Raw genomic sequence first — 10000 nt, 5'->3', positions numbered from 1 at the left:
CTTGCCAAGGGCATGAGCCACTACCACTGCTTGGTTGAACATTGTTCCAGTGAAGAACGCATGTTTATGGTCTTTTCTCCTGATTTTTATTTTGATGCTGGATGAATTGTAGAAGTTTCTAGAGGTTATTTGCATTTGAGATATTTACTAATATGTTCTATTATGCCTTGATGTAAAAACAATATTATGGAAAATATATTACTATAATTTCTCTTTTGTTTGATAATTCCTATTAAAAATGAAGGGAAATCTGTGATCATTTTCCAAGCCTGGCAGACCAAATTTGATTTCTTTTCTCATTTTTGTCATTGTGTGTTTTGTCACTTTTTCTTCAAAATGCCTTTGGATGTCCTTCCTTTCAAAACAGCTGCTACTTTAGATCATTGGAGATCTATTGTTACGCCTTCACTGTCACCCTAGATGAAAATAAATTTTTTCACTCTCTGCTTTTTTTTCTCTTCTAAAAGTCAAATTTCAAATTAATCTGAAAATATGAAGTTGAATTCACATGACTTCCACAGGCTAACTTATTGCGCCATTTGGATTCTAGCCTGTTGTTTTTATTCTGCAGCCCCACATGAGAGTTTCAAGGATAATCCAGCCATTTAAGAAAAACAGAAGTCAGTGAGGAGGTTGAATGTGTAATAAAACCTTTTAAACTCACCAGTATCAACAGCTAGTCAGGCCCAATACTGCCTGTCTCATAACAGACAGCTAAGGAAAAGTGCTAAGTCTTTCAACTCCCTGCCATTCATCTACTCGGAAATTAAGAGGGCTTTTATGTTTTGTTTTGTGAACCATTCCCCTCAAGAAATATTTGTGGCAGGCCCCATCACCTCCCGCAGCTCATGTCATAACCAGCCGTAGAAAAACACTGTCTGGAGTCTGGATAGTGGGTTAAACCAGCATCATTGCTATATTTTCCTCTAGTGTGTCTCTGAGGGTTAGGGCCCCCCCCCCTAACCCTTCATGATGTCTGTTCTGACGCTATGGAGGATAGAGGACAGGACGGCCAAGATGCCAAGAGCCTGGAACCTGACCTCACCAGACAAACATTTACATTTTGGTGTGTGTGTGTGTGTGTGTGTGTGTGTGTGTGTGTGTAGGCCAGTACGTGACTGTGTGTATATACACGGATGTCAGTACATGAGCGTGCATGTACCCTGTGGCCTAGGTGGTTGTTACAGACCATGAAAAAGCAACTGACACAGTTTACCTCTCTGTGGCATAGGACTCCTCCTTTGATTCTGTCCTACTCACTTTCTGGAAGCCGCTTCCTGTCTCAGACGCTCAAACACTTTTACCTCAGCCGAGTGGGAATGTTGCTATGACAGAGCTGGGATTAGGACTTTATTTTATGCCCCACAGAAAACTTTTGCTGTTGCTTATTTATTGGAACACCGTATCCTTTTAATGATAAGAGGCGAGACCTTGAATGTTTGGAGGAAGTTACATGATTTCCTGTCATCTTAAAAATTTCCCAAAACAGTTGATCGTCTGAGATTGGACGCACAGAATGACAATTTGTTTAATGTAGAAACGGCTGTTAAAATATTACATTTTGTGAGAGCCAGTAATAACTAAACTTGTTTGCTTGAATTGCAAGTATTCATGGACATCGATAAACAACCTTATGTCTCCCCGCTGCTTCTGAACATTTAGTTTTCCATGCTTGTAGATATGGAAAGCCTCCTTGTCCTTGGCCTGCTGAAACTAGGGCTTTGTGCTTGCTTTGGCCAAGGCGCTCTCCCTCCCTGCCTGATGACTGGCTGGCCTGTGTTTATGTAACCATATATATCTAGTGGAAACTCGTGAAACGTTAATCTCTCTACTTTTTAACCCTGATGAATTTCTACATTTTCCAGCTGTGCGGCATGGCATATTTATGCTCAGGCTCTATCGCAGAAAACAGATCTGTCATTGTAAATGAATCACTATCTAAGACTAAAGAGTGTGTATGTGAGTGTAAACTTCAGGCTAGAAAACTGTACAAATACAAACTCAGCCATGAAAAGCTACAGTAGTATGGTGATTGATTAAATTTGAAGCTTCTTTTTCATTCTTCTCCCAACCCAAACCAGTGCATGCTGGCCTGTCACTTATCACATTGCTGTGGGCTGATAAGTGTCCCTCACTCATCACGTTGATGAGACAATGTCTCATGTCATATCCTCTGTTGGCTGGTCACACCTGCACCGTGGCCTCAGCAGAGGATAATACTTTCCCCTATTCTACTTCCTCTCTCCCCTTCTTGTAACTCTGACCTGCATCATCTCAGGAACCTGTCGGGATATTTAGGTTCATGAGCAGCTGGCTTTGTGAGCAGTTTGTTTTTCTTATTTCACCACTCTGTACGGTTGAGGACTGACACGTGGTGAGTCATCTCTCCAGCCCATCCACAAGCACAAAGGAAGAGCCCGTCTTTCAACAGCTGCTTCAAACAGACAGCCCCACCAATTTACCAAAAGGGAATGTCTCTGAAAGCCTTTTAGAACAAGGTTTTGGCCAGTGTTTGTTTTACAAAGACATTCGCTAAGCTTGCATGTCCATTTGTTGCTTTATTTTGATGGATCAGACTCTGTACATAGTGTTTTAGCCTCAATATATACAGTAATAGCAGTATGTAATCTTGTAAGCATTGGGTGTAACTTTAAACATTATAATTGGTCCAAACTGTAACCTCTATCTTGTACACACCTCTTCCACATCCTATCACTCCTTCACCAACTCTGGGAGTCACCTTGGAGTATAAGTGTCTGTAGAGAATGGTAATGAGGAAGCTGATTTAAAACAAATAACCAGTGTCTCCTCCTACTAAGCTCACACCAAGCATCCTGTCAGTTTGGCATGTCTGAGTTGTCAGGACAGCCCGACACGCCCCGGGACTATGTCCGCATTACATTAAACACAATCGCTTGACCCTAGCTGGCCCTATCCCCTGTAACACATCTACTTGAGCTGCTACAAGGTCCAACCCCCTCTTCATGTTCCCACCATGTAGGGGAACAGGGGGGAACAATCCCATTACATTACAGCAGGCCTAGAGCTGATCTAATGGAGAGAACATTAAAACCATGTCGCGTCCAGTCACTTACTTGATGGATCCTGAGAGAGAGGGACGAAGAGAAGGAGAGATGGAGAGGAGAGGGAGTGTTGGAGAGAGGGGGAAGGGGTAGGAGGATGTGGGGTTAGAAGTGGTGTCAATATGACAGTGGAAAGCTTGTGATGGTACCCTGGTGCCCTTGAGCAAACTGTCATTCAAACCACTTTAATTTCTTGACTTTGTCTCCTTGCCGACCTCCGTGCCACCGCACACAAGCATACTAAATACAGGAAGCAGTAATATAATTGAAAGTACATGTCAACAATTTTAGACTCGATAAAAAGCTGATTTTGTAATGGAAATTTGTGGCCTTGTTTCTGTAATAGCCAAGATCTGCCAACGCTGGCTTCCTAGTTGTCAGAACAGTCTGAAACAGGCATGTTGGAAACCCACCATTTTGCAAAATGGAGCTGTGTATTGTTAGGGTGTATAATTAAGACCTCATTGTGACAGCCATTGAGAGAGAGCTAATAAGGGTTCTGATGTATTCCATATGAATATTGAATTTTTAATATTTTATGGCTTTCTAATTGCCCTGGTTGCTGTTAATGGCTTTGACTGTTGAATATTACCCAGACTGAATGTGTGGCATGTGTAAGTACCTTTTAAGCTAAGAGCTGAAATAAAATAGCTGCATTCTCAAGCCGAATTCTTTGCTTTATGATTGTCGCGTATGTATCTTTGGGGCAGATACATATCTTAACTGAAGGCATGTCTGTGACTGGGAATACATTTGAACCACTCTTTAACTCCCTTACTAAGATGAATGTATATATAATTACAAAGTATATCACACACACTACCTTGATATAGAGTTTAATGGCCGTATCGTTTCTTTGTGGAGCATGTCTGCTGGCCTTAATCTTCCCCACAGCTGACATCTTAATAACTCAGCCCTCTCCATCCATTTCCACGGGAGACATCCGGATGTTGGGGAAGGATTAGTTTAATGAATTTGACAATTAGTAGCAGAAGTTAATGACTGCATGGGGCTAAGTACCCTGATGGACATGGCTGGGGGGACTGAGGGCTTCCATTGCTCTGGGCCATAGATCCTCATTAATAGCTTTTCTGCCTACTGGAGAGGACAGGGGAAGCCAGGCCAGGCCTTTGTTTGTTCTGCCTCCGACGGGGTTGCTAGGGGGTTGCACTGTTGCACAAGGCCACACCAGATTTAGTCCCGCTCTGGGCATGAGTTAATGCAGGGCCTCAGGTCCTGGATCAGGTGAAGCTTCTTTTAATGAGCTAGGGTCATTAAACACTGAAAAAAGAAAAGTGACATGGAATCAGAGCAGGCAGGGAGCTCGCTCTTTGGATCTTGTGCCAACAGTCATGAAGAAAGAAAAGTGGCTTGGGGTCACAAGAGTCCTGATGACCTCTGCTTTGATTTATCTTTATGTTAGCTTCTTACCCGGATTCCACCTCTAATGTAGTCAAAACATCGTTTAACCAGATAGCTCTCATAAAGATTTTATTATTATTTATTATTATACTGTGCTTCATGAGCTACCTTGTCGCTTTGTCAGATATTCCCACTATAAACCATTTTGATAAATATTTCAGCTACTATAAAATCAAAGTTTGTCTTTTTTATGGCACCATGAATACACATGAAACAATTCCCATAAAAAACATCAATTCAGATTAATACATACATATACCACTTCTTCACAATAATTTATCCCACCTTTCCCACAGAGGATGAGAAACTATGTCTAGCATTTGGAAAATCGCGTCCAGAGCAGCATTAGCCGCCCCCTCATTCCTGTCTGTCTCCTGGTGATAGCTATAATAGCGATGAAAACATAACTGCATCCAAAAATAATCATTTTCCAAAGCTGTTTGCCAAAGATCTACTAGCTAGAGTCTCCATTGAAAACAAGGCGATGTGTGAGAAATTTGTCTTGTGTTATCATTAGTGGCGAGTATGCCTGGGTATTATAAGGCTGCATGATGTAATGTAATGAGAGCCAGCGAAAAGAGAAGCTATTTAATTGGCCGAGGCTGAGTCGAACCTCAGAGGCCCAAGTACCATCAACAGAGAAGGGGAGTCAGAGAGATGGAAACACAAGACAAGGATGTTGTTTGCTGTTGCTCTGATGCTTTGTTATTCTGTCAGGCCAAGTCTAGTCCTGCCAAGTTTGAAACTAAGGGACCAAATTGGTGTTGATGTAGCGTACTCCTTTAACGCTCTCATTCCAATCTTTTTTCCTCTTTTTCTCTGTCTCTCCTTATCCCCACTCTTTACCTCCTAATATGCCTCTTTAAGAAGTGACAGTTGTATTTAGGGAAAAGGTTATCATTGTATTAGAATAGAGTGCTAGCCCTGAGGCTTACCTAGAATTACATGACACTGCCTGCAGCCCCTTTCGCTCTGTGCTGGGCTGAAATGTTATCAGTCTGACTTAATTACTGTCACCGGGCAGTGGAATTGACTATAATGTAATGTATATTCCAGTGTTGGACACATTGGAGGGATATTAAAACTTGAGTACTGAATCCCAAGTTTTTAAGACCTCTTGATGTTTAACTTTGGGTCAAAGAGTAAAATTCTAGCTGTGTGTTTGTTTGTGTGTGTTTAGCTTCAGTTCTATACCTCCCATCCTCTGCTGCACCGTAAACACCAAACACACACACACACACACACACACACACACACACACACACACACAGAGCACATCCTTTATCTGATTAGCTGGCACGCCTACATGGAGGTGTGTGTGTGTGTGTGTGTGAGTGAGAGTGTGAGAGAGAGGCACAGTGCGTTGCAGCGCAGCATCAGGCCCCAGGCAGGGCATGGATTTCATTTAGGAAAGTATCAAAGGTTTACACGCTGTTCGCTTTAATCAGCATGTTTATCAGGCAGAGAAAAATTGCAGGAAGGGACCACAGGGAGACGGGGGTGGGTGGGTGGGTGGGGGGGGGGTTATCTTAAGGACCAGTAGCCAGGGAAATTGATAATGGCTACAAGGTAATTTACTGGAGACTTGTGCATCCCTCCACTGCTTCTACCCTTGCCTCTCGTTCTGATTACAGCCCATGTAATGTTCTAATGAATCTGCAGGTGTGTGTCTGTAGGGGAGGGGCACAAAGGTAGGGAACGGGGGTTGTGCATGTATGTCTACGTATATATGGGTGTGAGCATGCACCGTTTGCTTGCACCTATGTATGTATGTTTGTTTGCTTGTGTCACTCCAGATCATGCCTGTTTTCCGCGAGAGAAGATTGATCGCATCTCAAGGCCGTGTCAGGATCTCTCGAGTGCATAGTTGTGTCAGTGTTTCTGAAATATGAATATGATATGAAAAGCAATTAGATTAGCCCTCAGCAATATTAAAGATAGATGCCACTCACAGACACAATGCTCCACTGATACTTCCAAGTTGTCACTGCAGTTCTGTCTTCCAGCTGGGTGTGTAGAGGATGGAAGCTGCGGCCAAACATGCTCATCTCCCTCTCAGACTGCTGATAAGGTCCAGGAACTGCCTCTAGTTGTGCTGGTGCCTCCAGTCACACACTCACATGTACGCATAAACACACACGTTCACTCACATGAGCCATTTACACAAACCTCCTGGGGAAATGGGCCAGACCATAAAGGCCTTGATGCGACCAGAGAGTAAACATCCCCACAGTATTGCTGTATCAGTCTGTGTGTGTGTGTGTGTGTGTGTGTATGTTTACATGTGTTTGTGTGGTTTTCAGATAACACTTTGGGATGCCATTGTAGGTGAGCGAGGAGTATCTGGCCCCATGGGACAGTGACATCATATAGCCTTTTCAATGCACGTTGCGCAGACTATATAATGGAAAAGGCGAGAAATCTTTGTGGTTACGTTTCCTTCACCTTTTCTCCCCACAGGAAAAGGAGGGTGTTGAAGCTGTGTCTGTAGGGGCCATTCTCTCCGAATACCAGAGGATCCGTGTGGAAAACGTGTAAGTTGAAGAAACACCCACCCTTATTATCCAGAATACACTTAGTAACTAAAGTGCACACACCCTCTGCGTTTAGGCCTCTGAACTCGAATGACGCACACTCTGTGGTCCACTGAAGGAAAAGAGTACATCCTCTGTAGTCTTTACCTCACTGTGTGTTCCAAACTTGGACTGAGTTTTGTTTAAACACGTACACACACACACACACACACACACACACACACACACACACACACACACACACACACACATATACACACTGAGTTTTGTTTATGCCATTTTATTTAGACTAGCTCTGTTTTTATGGAGCACTGATTTCAAGAAAAGGAAAGAAACTGATAGTTTCATAATTGTCATGTGATTTTGTTCATAGAAGAAATGCACTCTCCCATTATGGGTGAAACATAGCAGGCTTATTGGCAGAAAGATGAGATGGTTTCCTTGTGACACAGATAGCCATATGTCTTTCTTATTCTTGTTCTTGTTTTATTCTTTCTGTCTCTGTTTTTCTTTGCCTTCCGTCCTCTCTCTTTGTTCTCCTGTGTTCTAAACTTACACAGACTGGACACATTGCAGGACAAAAGCTCTCTTCTTATTAACAAATCCTGCTGTCAGTCAGCTATTGTTTTCCCTCACTAGATGCATACACATAAACATCTCAGGCATTTCTTGAGCAGTAGACATTTGTGTGCAGACTTTTTGGCTCCAGTTACCTGCTGTGGATGAGTTTATGTGACAAGCCACAGCTTAAGATAGAGTTTTTGTGTTTGTCTTGTCTTTGAATAAAGGCACTGGCAGTAGTGGCAGGTGGGAGCATGTTCTATGAGCCTATCAGGGTGGCAGCCTTCCCACAAATGGAAAAGTTGCCCAGCCCAGTTGGCTTTGAAGTTGTTCTGAAGCTGGCATATATTCACTATTAACCGCTTATCCTCTTTCTACAACCTACTGCTCTTCATCTGCCCTTTCACCTGTTCCCCAGATGTTTGCGGCTAGGTTTGCAGCCTCTGGCTTACCTGTGGCGCCAAGACCAAGAGTCCCTGCTCTCTGAGATGATATCATCTGACCTCCATGCTATCCTCATCAAAGTCGCCGCCTTCGGTGAGTTTGTGTCTCACTCTTTTGTGTGTCAGGCAGCTGGTGAGCATTCAGATGTCCCCTCCCTTCTGTTCATGCTTTTTACTTCACTCTCTTTTTACTTTCTCTGGAGGTGCCACGTTGGTTAAGTGGTGTTTGGCATGGGGATCGGACAGACAGAATTTGGATAAGTGAAGGATAGGAGGGGTGGAAAGGGAGGTGTAACCAGAGAGAAACAGAGAGACTAGCAGAGTAATGCCCTAATCATTAATCTGTGGCTTAGCAGCGGTGTTGAGACTTGTGCCAGCGGCGAAGGTATTGAAGCAGAGAACAATATAAAAAGATAAGACGCACAGAGCGAGGAGTGGTGAGAGAAGTGCGCTGTGGTACTGAGTGGGTGGGTGGAGGAAGGGGGGAGGGTTGGCAGTTGAGAAATAATCATAGGTGATTGCCCCGCACATTAATGCAACCTGTCAATAAGCGACGCATGTCCCCATTGTCTGAGAGAAACACTGCATTCTCTGCTCGTGCATAGTTCACAATACATGGTCCGTGAAGTGAAGATTAAAATCTCTCATTTGCGTTCTTCAACTGCTTCAGCACTGATGGTAGAGGTTAATGTGGTGTCACCTGCTCTCTACCTGCCTGTTTTGGAGCCCGAGGATAGGAAGATCAGATTACTGAATAACAGGAGAGAGTAAAAAAAAAAAAAGTTTTCTTTTTCTTTTCTTGGGTACATGATGTTAAGATCCCTACCTGCATCTACTTGACAGTGCAGCCGGATCCCTTTTGACAGTGCCGGTGATAAATGATAATTACAGCTAAAAATGGTTCTTTTTACACTCAAACTACTCATGGTGAAAGATCATCATGTAGACACTGTTTACGTGCTGTTAAGTGCTTGTTGTCACCTTTGGTAGCAATCAGTCGAAAAGGGGTCCATGGCTGACTGATGACCTGCAGAGGTGAGCAGCACGTTCAAGACACTCTGCATGGCTTTCAACACTGCTCAAATAACCTCTCATGGAATGCACTTGTCAAGCCATTTATCTTTGGGGCTTTATTTGCCGGACCCATTTCTCATTTTTAATGGTAGCATGATAAAGGACTTTTTGGTAATAAGTAATACTACTTGTCAGATGTCCGTCAGAAGAGAGATGAGGTCAGAATCAATGTTCTCAAGACTTTCCCCCCTGGTATTCTGTGGGATGTTAATTATTGTTTACCAGTGAAAATTAAGTTTTATTTCCATTACGTTTGAAACCAGATACGATCTAAGTCTGTATTTAACATTAATTGATCAATCATAATGTCAAATTACCCTCCTGGAATAAAAACCGCACCTTAAAGACCTCAGTCACCTTGTAAGCTTTCTTCTCTAAACACAACTTTGTCTAAAAGCAAATTCTCTACATTTTTTGAAAGATTATAATTAGAAAGGAAAATCACCCCGAGTGTGGATCTTGCTCTCCCACTATAGGCGTTTGTGTGAGTATGTGGGCATGTGTGTTTTGGCTACAGGTAAAAAGGAAAGATCTTATCACTCGTGACTCCTCACCTGTCCCGAGGCAGTGGTAATTTGAAAGGAGAGAATTGAATAGGGGTGCAAGCGCCCAAGACATTTTACCAAGCACTTATATAATTGCAGCTTTGGTGGGAGTAGGTCTGAGCAGTGAGGTGTGCTGTTTAGGGGAGATTGGGTGACAGAAGGGCGTACCTGGTGGCCTTTGGTGTTTGCACATGTGTGTGTGAGCGAGAGAAAGAGATTTGGAGGGATTTACTAGTGCAGACCTCAGGAGGAGAAAAAAAACAACTCTCACAGGGCAAAGGTTAAGTCTGCATCTGAACTGACAGCCAAAACAGCTTATGATATTCTGTGGTAGTATG

General features: G+C 43.1%; 1 protein-coding gene and 1 long non-coding RNA gene across 6 annotated transcripts in view; one reads left to right on the top strand and one right to left on the bottom strand.

Moving 5' to 3' along the window:
- dph6 (diphthamine biosynthesis 6) overlaps positions 1 to 10000 on the top strand; it is a 53834-nt gene that overhangs the window by 6309 nt on the left and 37525 nt on the right. For 4 of the 5 annotated variants that reach the window (XM_046062093.1, XM_046062095.1, XM_046062094.1 and 1 more), the window contains exons 4-5: positions 6966 to 7039; positions 8019 to 8137. In XM_046062093.1, coding sequence (XP_045918049.1) covers positions 6966 to 7039; positions 8019 to 8137 — 193 coding nt within the window. Of the gene's footprint in view, positions 1 to 6289; positions 6377 to 6498; positions 6628 to 6965; positions 7040 to 8018; positions 8138 to 10000 lie in introns of those variants that run through there. The other variant, XM_046062096.1, reaches the window with a different exon arrangement.
- LOC123978693 lies at positions 4025 to 7175 on the bottom strand. Its single transcript, XR_006827031.1, has 3 exons — positions 7103 to 7175; positions 6458 to 6620; positions 4025 to 4364 (listed from the first exon to the last, which is right to left on the bottom strand). It is a non-coding gene; the product is annotated as an uncharacterized LOC123978693 (long non-coding RNA).

This window comes from Micropterus dolomieu, linkage group LG11 (assembly GCF_021292245.1).
Source record: "Micropterus dolomieu isolate WLL.071019.BEF.003 ecotype Adirondacks linkage group LG11, ASM2129224v1, whole genome shotgun sequence".
Taxonomy (NCBI): Eukaryota; Metazoa; Chordata; class Actinopteri; order Centrarchiformes; family Centrarchidae; genus Micropterus; species Micropterus dolomieu.
The sequence above is the reverse complement of the archived record's forward strand: the minus strand, read 5'-3'. Positions and strand labels throughout refer to the sequence as shown.